The sequence below is a fragment of the Poecilia reticulata genome, chromosome 2 (assembly GCF_904066995.2).
Source record: "Poecilia reticulata chromosome 2, P_reticulata-male-v2, whole genome shotgun sequence".
NCBI classification, from domain to species: Eukaryota; Metazoa; Chordata; class Actinopteri; order Cyprinodontiformes; family Poeciliidae; genus Poecilia; species Poecilia reticulata.
The window spans coordinates 13660419-13674616 of NC_088831.1; the positions used below are offsets into that span (position 1 = coordinate 13660419).

The following is a 14198-nucleotide window of genomic DNA, read 5'->3' on the forward strand; positions in this document are numbered from 1 at the left end:
AAGCCTGACAAGAGCCAAGAGAGCAGAAAGTGGGATCAGCAAATAGTTTCCAGTGAGTAATCGCTTTAGTAGGCCATTTGTTTATGGGTGTCAAATATCACCCACACGGGTTATTAAAGGTCAGAATAAACATTTAAATTCGTTTCAACTGGATTTTATTGCTGTCGAAAAGTGCAGATGAATATCAGGTGGTTAATTCTCTGCTCTCTCCACGAGATGGCGCTAATGTCACTTTAATCCCAGAAAGGGTCACATTACTGAGATCTATTAGGATGCAGAAACAAAAACGCACACAAGATGGCAGAGCAGGATAAATCGACCTCTTTCAGCGATTAGAAAATTAAAGATAAAAGTCTAATTAAGATAACTGAAGTATAAGACTTGATTTCTCAGCAGTTTTTTTTAATGCAATCTTGTTTTTCGTCTCTTTGTAGCTACTGTTGTGTTTATTGTTTTAAATGTGAAAAGTAAATCAAATTTAAATTTCTGCTTATCCGTTTATGAGCAAAAAAGTACCGAAAGTAATTTGCTTATTTCGGTTTAAGATTAAAACATGTGGTCATAAAAACATTAATTAACCGGATATAGCTGAATTTTTTTCATCTTTTGTGTTATTTTATTTGTTGAAACTGTTAAGCATATAAAGATTTATGCAGTATGTATGTAGACAAGTGTAATAAATATTGCGTGGACAGATTTATGGATGAAAACATCGGGTCAAACAGTAGGTGGGTCTTTGTGGTGATTGACAGACATTTTAGCCAATCAGAGGCAACCAAGGGACGGAACTGTCCAATGAATAGCCACGCCGGGAGAAAGGTAGGTTGTGGATATTCAGAGTCGTAGAGTGGCAAGGAGAACCGTAAGAAGACTGTTTCCAGGAGGAATAACTCACTTTTCCAGGTTTAGTTCACCCTTCTGGACCCTATACAATCCGGAAAACTTGTTCGGTTTTTAAAGGCGAACATAAAATGTTGCCTTTTCGCTCGACGGCAGCTCTGAAGGAGTTGCTCCAGAGCCAATTGAAGTGGCCGGTCAGAGCCGCTATGATAGCTTCGCCCGCGGCCGCGGCTGTCCTCAGCTTCGCCTGTCCACTCAGCGGCTGGAGAGCCCCGCAACCAGGCAGGAAGGCCGGCTTCAGGGGCTTCTGCACTCCGGCGAAGGGACACAGCGAAACCAGCACTGACACCTCCGCAGATAAGTGAGTAATCCGGGTTATCGTTTGAACCTCTTAAACCCCTCAGTTAAATTATTTTTTAAAATATATTTTAAAGTATCGATAAATGTGACAAGATTCTGATCAGGCAAGATAAAAACAACCTAAAGCGAAAATATACAGACTTGTCCGAAAATGGGAGCATGTGAGGTGCAACGAGCCATGAATCGTGACCAGCAGCTTCTGCATCATCATCATCTTTTTAATTTTCATCCAGGAGGAAACTCGGTTAGACATCAGCCTAAGAGCTGCTGGTCAAACAATAACAACACAAACAACCAACTCAATGACTGGTGAAGGTCAGGCATGACTGCGTCCGGGTCCGACCAGCAGCCCTGTCACCATCCACTCGTTATATCACCGACAAATTCATTCATTTCAATACTGCACAAATAGAGTTATAAATAATCTAGATTCATTTGCACACTGGTTGTTATATTTATATCAGCTTGGTTTAGGCTACTTCTGCCCAGATTGCATTTTTTGTATGTGGTTCTGCTCCTTAAGATGCTCGAAAATGTTCTGGTAGATCCTGGCCGCTCCACTCTTCCTCCAGACCCATTTCCAAATGAAATGCACTGAGCAGCTGTCTGGTTCTGGTTCTGGTAGAATAGTTGATGTTGTTGTCTCTGATTCAAGACTCAATCTGTCTGGGACTCTCGCATCTCTGAGGTGTTGTAAATCTCAGATCCACACATCCTTAAAAAATCCTAAAAGCACTTGTATACAATTAAGGCCCTAATTAAAATTTTAGAATGTATGTTAACCTTAAATACGTTAATCACAAGTTTTAATTTTTTTTGTATGACTTTTTAATCTTGTATATTGTATATAATGGCTTAACTAAGTTGGTCAAACATGTAAAAACAACTTTAATTTGCTTAGTCAGTGTAATTAGCAGTATTACAGACAATGCACAATAAATAAAGAAGAAACTGAAACTGATAAAAATAAGATAAAAATAAACTGCATTAAACCTTTTGAATGGTTCAGAAAGTGCAATTAGGATTTCTAAATATATCGATAAAGTTGTGAATATCTGCATCTAATCACTATTGCTTGTGTACTTTTTCCTTCCACACATTTTTCCATCAACGTGATTGGATACAGCAGCTCCCCCTGCATGCGTGAAACGTCCAGGCTGCAGATTAGAGATTAACTCTGAGGATGAAGGTCGTTGTCTGACAGCGTCAGGCTTTTACTGTATGAAAGGAGTCCAGCTGTGTCTCTTCAAAATGGGAAAGAGGGGCGAACACTCTGCTCCCAACAGGCTGATATCTGCAGTGGTAATCTGTGGAAGGAGAGCAGCTGGGCGTCCATGTTGTGTTTCTGCTGATGAACGACATGTTAATGTGTCGCACTAATTCACTCTTCTTCCTCTGCACATCTCTCTCTCCATGTTGTTGGTCTGCTTGCTTTGCATTTGTAAGTATGTTTCTCTTTTATTTCCTCTAAGTTTTGCTCTCCCACTCTGTGGTGGTTCTGTTCTGCAGTAGATAGACGTTCTGCTCCTCAAAGCTGCTTTTACCTTGAAAACAGCTCACCTCCCCCAGTGGCTCCGCTTCAACCCCCCTCCCACTCACCCACTCTGACCTGCAGGCTTCACTAATGAGGTCAGAGGTCAGCCAGCAGGCTGCCAGCATCTCCAGGCTTCCAGTTTCATCACTTAATTGAGACGTTTTCTTTATTTTCTGTCTCAAACAAACATAAATTGTCCCTGTTTTTATCAAAAATGAGACATTTTGTTGGAGGGGAAACGACTTCTGCTGAAATAAATCTGAAAAGTGTGGTGTGCATTTGTATTCAGCGTCTGATTCTGCAGGTGTCAGACTGGATGGACAGCATCTGTTAACATCAACCACAAATTCTCAATTGTATTTAGCTCTGGGCTTTGACTAGGCCATTCTGTATAGTTAGTTCTGATTTGTTCTTTTTGTAGAAGGAACTGCTATTCTTATGTTTTGTTTTTTTGATTCTCTGTAGCTGGAAATATTTTTGCTTTTAACTTTTCCCTTTTGTACAGCTATGATATGTAACCATGGTAACAATGAATTGTTCCAGTAATACCTGAGTTATGACTCCTAATCTGTTTCTATTCTAACTTTACATTCAGATTTAAAGAAGAGCAGCTAAAGCAAGTGAAACAGTCTTCAGTCAGAGGCCTCTTCAGATTTGTTTTGAGACTGACTGCTACATTCACATAGATCTTGATGATCAATAATTTCAGCCTTTGTTATGTCCTGATTTATTGCGTCTGGCTTCTGGTGCAGAATTATGATGCATGTCTCACATTAGTGATGTAAAAGTTGAATGAAATGACCATTCAGAATACTGACGATTGAAAACAGAAATGATTTAGTTCTACATATGGAAGTGACACAGATCATATTTTATTTTGGGGGTGAATAAATCTGAATTGCTGTGAAAAAGTGGATATAGGTCGCACATTAGATTCCTTTGACTATAAATAAAATATTCTGCAGAACTACAAGAGGTCTCAAAACGACAGGTGGAGGTCAGGGATGAAAACAAATGCAGACAGAAAATCAGGACTGGTTTTCCTTCCACTAACTCTTCCCAGTAGAATCAGTCCCACTTTGGGTTTGGACTTGAGACAAACTGGAAATGTGATGCTGAAGCCGTAGCTGTCTGCTTCCCCTTACATGCAGGTCATAGCTCCCATGATGCCTTGCAGGGCACGGTGAGGCCGGGCTAAATCCTCTTTGCAATGAATCATGCTGTCGCCATGGTAACGTTCCTCCCTGGGGGGTCTGGTGTGGTGCGGGAACACCAACCAGCAGCTGGAGAAAACTGCTGGAAGTTTCTGCCGTTAACAGCTAGCTGCTAGCACGTAGCATCCTCCACTGTAGCTGCGTTTCCATTAACTATAGAATTGTGAAATTGTGAGAGTTTACATCTGTATCTGCCATAATTTTAATGACTTATAACATGAACAAGCTTATTCACGTATGATTTTAATTATTTAATGGAAACACCATAATTGTGAAATCATGTTTTTTTTTTTACATTAGCAGAATTTAGACTGAGATTTGCTCACATTTGTAATGGAAACACAGCAGGTGAAACACCCCAGTGTGATGAAGACTCCTCCAGGTCTTCATCACTGCAGCTTGTTCTGGCTGGTGCTGCAGCACCCAGACACCAGGGGACCTTGGGGGGCCTGGCGGTGGCAGCATCATGCCTCCACTTCCCTCATGCTGCTGCGTGTCTGTGTTTCCTGCAGGAGAAGGAAGGCGGGCATCCTGCCCAGCCTGGAGGATCTGCTGTTCTACACCATCGCAGAGGGACAAGAGAAGATCCCGGCTCACAAGTTCACCACTGTGAGTCTCCAGAGGACGCAGACGGAGACGCCGTCCGCCTCGCTGCTCTGATCGTTCGTGTCTCTCTGTTCAGGCTCTGAAATCCACGGGGCTTCGGACCGGAGACCCTCGGCTCAAAGAGTGCATGGAGATGCTGAAGGTCACCTTGAAGACGACCTCAGACGGAGCGCTGGACCGACACCTCTTCAAGAAGTACGCTTTCCTTCTTTATCTACCTTATGGTTTTAAAAACAATTTATTCTCCTTTTCTAATTTGGTTTTAGTTTATTTTTATTTAGAAAGTTCCTTCTTTCTATTTTATAAAGTTTGCTATGAAAAGTATTTTTATTTTACTTTATAAAAATAATTTGTAGTCTAATAAAGCCAGTGGTTTTGCCAGAATTTCTGTTTAATTTTATTTTAGAAGAAATAGATGTTTTGAAAAAATATTTTTATTTAAACGTTATTTTGTTTTTAAAGAAACTGTTTAAAATAAAATCATGCTTTTTGTAAGAAAACACTTTATATTCAGTTTTTGTTCCATCTTCAAGATTTTTTGTTTACATCTCAGTAATTAGTGACAAACAAAAAGAAAATATTCAAATTTTATTTTCTATTCCAAGTCATACATGACCCATTTATTTAATCATTTATTTAATCATTCATACATTCCAGTCTGGTCTGTTTGCGTTTTTCCTGTCTCGGCTGCAGCCTGGGTTACTGAAGCTCCAGCCTCAGTTTCCTGCTTCATTTCTCTGCTGCATTGTTTTGCTGCCAGCATGAATCTTTCATCTTTGTCCACCTAAAAATACTAACCACAGCCCGAAGTCCTCCAATCGTCCCTGCAGCTGAAAAAAGGTCACTCGATCTGCTGCATTATTCAGCAGATACTCTGTTTGCACACCAGCTGCAGCTTCTGGATGCAGCAAAGAAGAAGAAGAAGAGCGATGAGAGGAGAAACTGGATCTGTGTAGACATTGGGACAGCAGGACCCCTCCTGCAGGAGGAGAGCCAGCTGGGAGGCGGCAGCATGGTGAGCCGGGACATATGAGGACTCAGCAGGGAGCAGACCTGAGAGCCGGCTGCTGCTGGCCGCTGTCCATCACTTCCTGCTCCGCCGGCTTATTTCTAGAGCCCAGCTTGTCAGAGACTCGGAGCGGAGCACGTGAGGTGCTGGTGTTTGTTTCTACAGGGATTAGGCAGCATTCTCTCTGCCAGCTGAAGAGAGAGGTGCTGTAATCACCGCATGAGAAGGATCAGCAGGAAGGAGGAGGAGTGAGAGAAATGTGTCGGGCTGAGCTGCATGGAGCATCACATCACCAAACAGCAACACTTAACTTCTCTATTGTTTTAGAAGGAGCATAAAAACAAATGGTGGCTTCTGTGAAGAACCCGATCAAAGTCTGATCATTAATCAATTAATAATTCTCTGAGGGTTTGAACTTCACTCAGGTCAGGGTGAGCTACATGCTGACAGAATCACCATCCAGAAACATTTTGTACAATTTCTACTTTTTTAAAATGAGAAAAACAACATGGTTATTTTCTTTATTAAACCTGAACGAACGTCACTTTCATCATGTTCCAGTTGGATCTGTTTCTATTGATGTTTTTCTGGTATCAGGTGTGTCCAGAGCAACATCGTCCTGCTGACTCAGGCCTTCAGGAAGAAGTTTGTCATCCCAGACTTCCAGTCCTTCTCCACCCACATCAATGACATCTATGACAACGGCAAAAAGCTGTCAGGAGGGCAGGTATGCTAACAGGAAACGCATCATCATGCCTCTGATGTTTTACATAAAGCCGCTATGCTGGCCTCCTCCTGCAGGTGGCTGACTACATTCCCCAGCTGTCTCGCTTCAGTCCCGACCTTTGGGGCGTCGCGCTGTGCACCGTCGACGGACAACGGTACCGTTCAGGTTTTTAGCTGTGTGTGTAACAGGCAGGTGAGTGTGTGACCTGTCGTCTTCCCAGGCACACGATGGGAGACACCAAGGTCCCCTTCTGTCTGCAGTCATGTGTGAAGCCGCTGAAGTACGCCATCGCCGTCCACGACCACGGCACCGAGTACGTGCACCGCTTCATCGGCAAGGAGCCCAGCGGCCTGAGGTTCAACAAGCTGTTCCTGAACGAGGACGGTGAGGACACACACACACACACATACAGGTCTACTGTTTCATATGCCAGCGTGTGTCCATTTGCCAACCCAGGAAGCTGGCTCACATACAGAGGATCCATATCATCGCTTCGTTACCACGGAGATGTGATCCAGCGGTAATAAGAGGCCGGCTAAAAACACAGCTGGTCTCTCTCTGAATCCAGTCTTTGTTCTCTGAAAGGTTCGCAGAAAGTTTCCTGCTCTGACCCTGGATAGTATTTTATTAATCAATCCATTTGACATTTAGGAGTTTCACAAGAGCCTCAACTTCTGATTAGACGAACAAAATCAGGCACAACACGATTGGACAAACAAATCATCACAGGACCCCACCTGATTGGACGAAATTAACATCTGTCATCCAGCTTCCTTCTCTGGCATCAGACTGACTTAGTTATTTAGTTTTTCTGATGAATCACACAGATGTATATAATAACAGAGGCCAGTTGTGTTAGCGATCCGACATTAGCGGCATTCTCCTCCCATCGTCTGCAGGGCTTAAAGAGCTCCAGCCGGGGGCCGCATCTCCGGCTTTTGACCAAACGGTCCGCCTCAACCAAACTGTAGTCTCTGGGCTTTAAGAGCTCCGTCTACAAAGATGTCTGTCAATCAGAATTCTAGCTCCCGTGTTCTTGACCAATGACTGTAAAATGGTTTGTAGAAAAGAAGCGCATGCGTTCGGTTCGGCGGTTAAATCAAATGTGATATGAAAGAAGATGGAGTTTGTCTCACCCGGTAAAGAAACACGTTTACTTGAGAAAGGAATTAAAAACAAGTGGCGCTGGGCAAAGAAAAGAGGACAAGACGGGAAGTTGGCAGATTTTTTTTACAAATTTCCGCCAACTTCAAAGGAATTCCGCAGGGATTCCTTTGGGGGGCGTTTGGTCGAAGGTAAACTTTACACCTTACAATCACAACAATACCAGTTTAGACTTTGAGCAACTTGCTAAAACTGTATTTTGTAGCGTTCATTTTGTAGCGTTCATTTTGTAGCGTTCATTTTGTAGCGTTCATTTTGTAGCGTTCATTTTATAGCGTTAACACCGGTGCTGTAAGTGGTCCGGTATGAAACGGGTTTGATGGAACAACGGTACCACAGCACTTTTAAATTTCAACAATCAGAAAACCGAAATTGTTTTTTTTGTTTTAAAAGGTTTATGTCAGTCTGCCTTTTCCTCATCAATACTCTTCCAGACCGCCCTGCACCTTAGGGGGTTAAAAAAAAAAAAACAACTGAGGCGCACATTACGCAAAACTGAAACAGGAGAAGCGGGACATAAAACGGAGCGACGAACTAGATGTGAATTATGGCATTAAAACAGAGAATCCGACGCTGAACAGTGAAAAATCAACACGTGATGTGAAACATATGATTAGGCGGCGCAGCAAGTGATGAGTGAAGATTACTGATGATCAATAAACGATAAAATAAATCTAGCAACAGGAAAGAAACTAAAGTGGACATAACAATAAACCAAGAGAGGATAATATATAAATTTTTTATAGACACCTGTAAAAATAATTTCTATTCACATTGGTTTTTGTTCTCTGGGAAATTATCTTGATGATAAATACAGAAACAAGCATAAAAATCAAAACATCTACAATAGTGATAGTTATATTAATGATAAAATAATAGTCAGTGCAAAGTAACCTACAAATTCTTTGTTGGGGGCGGTGAGGGACCTGGATAAAGGCTAGGGGGCGCTGGCCCAAAAAAGGTTGAGAAACTGATTTAGTTGGTAATGTTGCATGTTCTAAATTACTTGCTAAAACGTTGACTGAAAGGACTCTTATTTAATGTTGAGGGATTTTTGCCTGTAAGGCAAACCTTTAGGGCACAGACATTTTACATTTTGTTTTGAGTTGAAATGTACTGAAGTCTTATTTAAGTTTGAGTGTTTAGCTTGTTAATTGTATTGTTAGAAGCAATTGTTCACTATTCAAAGACACTTTTTATTAAACTGTGGCAATAGCAACGCTATAGTTAATTTCTATCATAACTATAAGTTTCAGGCTCAGGATTTTTTTTTTTACTTTAAGTCCTGTGTCTGGTTGACTTTCAAAATAAGAGCATCAACATAAATCACACTGTTTAATAATTAACGTCAGGGATTATTCAGAGATGTTTATAAGTACGGGAAACTAAATGTTGCCTAATCCTGTCTCTATTATTCAGTTAAAATAGCTAAATAATAAGTAGGTAGAAAACAGTAAAAGATTCAATTAATGTTACTTTAGCTATTACTTCATTGCATTTCCAGTGGATTCCTGCAGCTGTTTCTAAACCTCCTCCAGCTCCACCAGATGTTGAGTCAGTCAGAAATGTTCAGTTTCCTCCCTCACCCTGCAGATGTTGACTCGTCAAGCTCGTTAAACTGCCTCGTTTCCACCTGCAGCACTAAAATGTTGCTTATGCCTCCCTACAGATAAACCCCACAACCCCATGGTGAACGCCGGCGCCATCGTCTGCACCTCCCTCATCAAGGTAAGCCCCGGCATTTCTGACCGACCCCTGACTTCCTCTGCACTCAGATGGAAATGATCTGCAGATTATTATTTTCCAGCCAGATTAAGGTTCTGGGGAATCATGCTAAAAGGGGATTAGCAGAGAGCGGCAGCAGAGACGGAGCTGCTCTGGGTTCTGCTAACCTGTACGCTTCGTTCTCACTCAGGGATTTGCTCTCTGTGCCTGCCTAGAAAACACAAGAGCGCCACCTGTTGATCCTAGTCGTATTTAAATCAGCAGGAGCCCCAGAGAGCCGCTTCATTACAGGAAGTGACTCCTCCACTTCCTGCGTAATTCCTCAGTGGTTCAGAGAACTTCAGGGATGAAGGCAGTGGCTAAAGCAAACGAGGTGGATTAGCGGTGCTGATCCCCTGCAGGTCCGTCACCGTGGTAACGCCTCCGTTTTTCTCCTCAGCTGCTCTGTCCCCATCACATACTCCAGTAACCATGGAGACGCAGAGCTGCAGTCAAGGCTAACATCACAGTTGGAGTAGACGAGTTTCCCCCTCTAACCTGAACTGATCACACTGAATGACCTTTGACCCCGTAGTGTCTCTAGCTGTTGTCTGTTGACGTCCGTCTGCTTCCTGCCGGCTGGTTCTGACCAGGTTCTATGTGTTTCAGCAAGGAGCCAGCAATGCCGAGAAGTTCGACTACGTGAGTACGAGTCGCTTCTGTTCATCCCCACATTTCATTTCTTTCTTCCCATCCCTCCTTCTGTTTCCCTCCTTCTTTCTTTCTTCATTTCTACCTTCTTTTCTTTCTACCTCATCCCCACATTTCACGCTTCATTCCTTCTCACCTGTCCTCCTCCCTCTCTGCAGGTGATGAACTTCATGAACAAGCTGGCAGGAAACGAGTACGTTGGCTTCAGCAACGCCACGTGAGTTCCTCAGCAGAACCTTCTGGTCTCAGGTCGGTTCACTGCCGGCATTAATGGACCTACCTGGTTCTGTTTGTGACCCAGTTTCCAGTCGGAGCGCGAGTCCGGAGACAGGAACTTTGCCATTGGCTACTACCTGAAGGAGAAGAAGGTGAGGGTGGCTGGTTTGTAGGGAGTGTTGTTGTTCTGATCCGGTTCTGATCCAGTTCTCCTCCACAGTGTTTCCCTGAAGGAACCGACATGACCTCCATCCTGGACTTCTACTTCCAGGTGAGTCCCTGGTTCTGGTTGGGCCCGGTGGGAGCCGGAGCTGCTCCCTGACCCGGCTGCTCTCTGCAGCTATGCTCCATCGAGGTGACCTGCGAGAGCGCCAGCGTCATGGCCGCCACGCTCGCCAACGGCGGCTTCTGTCCAATCACGGGTGAGCGCGTGCTGAACCCAGAGGCGGTCCGCAACACGCTGAGCCTGATGCACTCCTGCGGCATGTACGACTTCTCCGGCCAGTTCGCCTTCCACGTCAGTAGCCCCTCGCAAAGCTTTACCTGGTTTCCATGGAGACGGGAGCTCATTGTCATTCTGCTCCAGGTGGGGCTGCCGGCGAAATCTGGCGTCGCCGGTGGGATTCTGCTGGTGGTTCCCAACGTGATGGGCATCATGTGCTGGTCTCCACCACTGGACAAACTGGGAAACAGCGTGAGAGGGATCCAGTTCTGCACGGTAACTCGGTTCTGTTCGGGTTCTGGTAGTCTGGTAGACTTGGTTCGATTGGGGTCCCAAAGAAAAAATGGAAATTATTGACCTCATTTGATTGCTTTTACTTAATTTGTGAAAATTTGTGAGATTTTTAACTTTTGAAAAAAACTTGAAAATTTCTTGAGATTAATCTCAAAATTTCTGAGTTCACTCCAACCGAACAGACCGACGTTTACAAGCGAACCAGAGTTCACGTCTTTGGTCCGATTCCACATTCACACCGCCTCAAACGAACCAACTAAACGTTCCACCCAAACTACAGTTCTAGTTAGCTTTCATGCTAGGCTAGGTGAGCAGAACCTGCTGGATCCTGAAACCGGGTCGCTCTTCTTCCTGCAGGATCTGGTTTCTCTCTGCAACTTTCACAACTACGACAACCTGAGGCACTTCGCCAAGAAGCTGGACCCCCGCAGGGAGGGAGGAGACCAGAGGGTGGGTCAGCTGCAGCTGCTGCTGCAGAAACACTGAACACTACCAAGTATTTCAGTTTATAGGCCACTGCAAATAAAACACAAGTAGCTTTTCTGTAAGATGTAGTAGCTGATTTTCCTCTGCAGCGCCTCCTGCTGGCAGACAGCAGATGATGAAGGTCTCCCTCCTCTTCCTCATCTCTGCAGGTGAAGTCGGTGATCAACCTGCTGTTCGCCGCCTACACTGGAGACGTGTCGGCCCTGCGCCGCTTCGCTCTGTCCTCCATGGACATGGAGCAGAGGGACTATGACTCCCGGACAGCGTTGCATGTGGCGGCGGCTGAAGGTCAGGCCCAGACAGGAAGTGGAAGCGGCTGCTTCCTGCTGCTGTGCGTGTGTGTGTGTTGTGGAGGCTGAGGTTCTGCTGGTGTGTTCCAGGTCACGCTGAGGTGGTCCGCTTCCTGCTGGAGGCCTGTAAGGTCAACCCAGTCCCCAAGGACAGGTAGGAGCGTCTCCAGGGACACGGAGACACTGAGGACCAGTTCATACCTCACCATGCTTATTTCCTGTCTGCTTACATCATTCCTCCTTTCCTTTGACCTTCCTTTCTCCTGTCGCCATATTTCCTTCTTAATTTCTTCCTCTCCTTCTTCCTCACTGCCTTTTTCCTCTCCTTACATTGGTCTTCTTACTTTCCTCCTTCTTATTTCTTATCATTTTGTTATTTTTTAGCCCCAAACTTCAATTCGTTCCGAAAGCGTTCCAGCGGCATTTCCATGGTGACGGTGTTTTGTGTGCAGGTGGGGCAACACGCCGATGGACGAGGCGGTGCACTTCGGCCATCATGATGTGGTCACCATCCTCAGAGACTACCACACCCAGTACAGCCCTCAGGACGCCGCTGCCACAGCCGCCACCGACTCGCAGAGCGCAGAGAAGAACCTGGATGGCCTGCTGTGACTTCCTGAAGGCTCCTTCAGTATAAAAGCACCTCATCATGTCTGTTATCTGTTCTCCCAGTAAAATAATCGGTTTTTATTCCCTCCTTTGGGTCCAACCATGAATCAAACGCGCCGGTGCTTTTATTCTGGAAACAGGAAGTGGAGTAGGCGTTCATCGTGTGACCCTGACACGGTTTTGTGTTCTGTATATAAGACGTGTAAATATGTTCAGGTGTTAAACTGTTGTCTCTGTTTTCCTGTAAAACTTCAATTATTTCCTCTCTTATTTCTCTCTACCATTTGATCATGAAGGCGTTTGTACATATCAGAAAAGACACTGCCAGACTGAATGGACCGGTTCTGACCGAGCCGCAGTCAGGAGGCACAAATATTCAGGTGGCAGGAAGGGTTACCGACGGTAACGACCTTCACCAGAACCAGTAAGACTTACTGGGTGAAGTTCTGGCCCAAGATTTGGCTGAATCCTGAATATTCTCCCTGCTGATGCCATGTTTGAGGTGTGTGTGCGTTTGTGTGTGTTCCACTCAGGATGCCGAGTCGCTTTCCGATGCAGATTGTTTCTGACTCATACTTGAAGAGTCCGGTTCTGTTTTTGTGCTGATAGTTTGAAACAATCATGTTTTTTTTGTTTTTTTTCTCCCAAATACAAACTTTAAAACAAAAGGAGGATCATTTCAGAAGTCGGGTCGTTGGTGACGGAGGAAGCACAAAGCGGTGGCGGAGCTCTTTGGATCATGTAACGTTTTGTTTGTCGGTGCAGCTTTCTGAATGTAACGTGTTTGTTCTGGTTCTTCTTCATGTGTATTTATGCCGCTGCGCCACCAGCAGATATTTATTCACATCCAAATAAAAAACCTAACTATATAAAAAACAATCTGCATTTCTGTTGAATTATTAATAATTTTATCGGAAATTCAGGAATTAAGACCCTAGACTGTTTTTTTAAAATATATTTTCAATGTTTTTTTTTACAAAATTTTAAATCTAATTAGGATGGGTTCTGTTTTAATTAAACCTTATTTTATCTTTTTTTCTCTCCATTTCCAACCAGGTGAGGCTACATTTCAAGTTAACATTTTTTACTTTTGTATTTCATGAATTTGCAGAAAAATTAAAATTGAACTTTTCTCCTCCATTTGCAACAGAAACTAAAATACTTAGTAACATTTTGTGATTTTGCAGAGTTCAAACTGAACACTGGATGGAAAATAAATATTTTCTTTGTTTCAATGATCTTAAAAGTTCCCAACATGTGAGGATGAATAGAGTAAAAGGTTTCCAAGTGTAGTACAAAAAGTGGATCTGCAGATGAAGTGAAATGTGGAGTAAATGGTTCCAGATTTCCTCTGTTGTTCTGAACATGTTGAGCAGTAAATGTTGGATTCTGCTTTTCCTGCCGAGACACAGCAGCTCATTTTGGACCTGTGGCTTCTGGATCCTGAACTTTGACCTTTTTCTCCTGGATTTGAGGTGATTCTGAAGCCATGCCTTCAGTTGTCATGGTCAACACTCCCTTTTCACCAAAATCCTCTGAAATAGAAGACAAATATAAAGACTTTTGTGTAGATGAGCAAGTGGTGGAGAGAGTAGGAATACAGGCTGCTTATCCAAAGGTTTGAGTTGTTGGTTTGAGTCCAGCAGGGATCTTTCTGTGTTTTGATTAAAATTGATCGAGTTTAGGACTTGAGCCTGCGGACTCTCAGTCCACTTCTTATTCCTCTGAGCTACTACGCAATACAAAAAACAAAAATGTTTTCAGTGTAAATGTACCTTTTAAAAACTGCCAAACATAAGTAGTATGGACAGGAATGCTTCTAGTTGCAATGTTTCTTACCACACTGGAAGCTCTCCTGCCATACCCCTGCTCTTTATTTAATTAGGGGCGGTCCCAAATTTACAGATTCAGTCGGCCTGAGCTGATTACATAGTGTCAGGTTTCTTTTCCTACAACAAAACTGTTCCCAGGGTCGACATGTTACATATTTCA

General features: G+C 43.7%; 1 protein-coding gene across 1 annotated transcript; it reads left to right on the forward strand.

Moving 5' to 3' along the window:
- Nucleotides 1-804: 804 nt before the first annotated feature.
- On the forward strand, nt 805-13082 carry LOC103457187 (glutaminase kidney isoform, mitochondrial). The gene is made up of 17 exons (XM_008397156.3): nt 805-1201; nt 4461-4557; nt 4631-4749; nt 6161-6290; nt 6365-6444; nt 6511-6674; nt 9124-9182; nt 9828-9860; nt 10028-10086; nt 10171-10237; nt 10306-10356; nt 10426-10602; nt 10672-10803; nt 11179-11271; nt 11457-11595; nt 11688-11751; nt 12050-13082. Exons 1-17 carry the CDS (start codon nt 972-974, stop codon nt 12207-12209), a joined length of 1854 nt encoding a protein of 617 aa, XP_008395378.2. The 5' UTR covers nt 805-971; the 3' UTR covers nt 12210-13082.
- The last annotated feature ends 1116 nt before the right edge of the window (nt 13083-14198 follow it).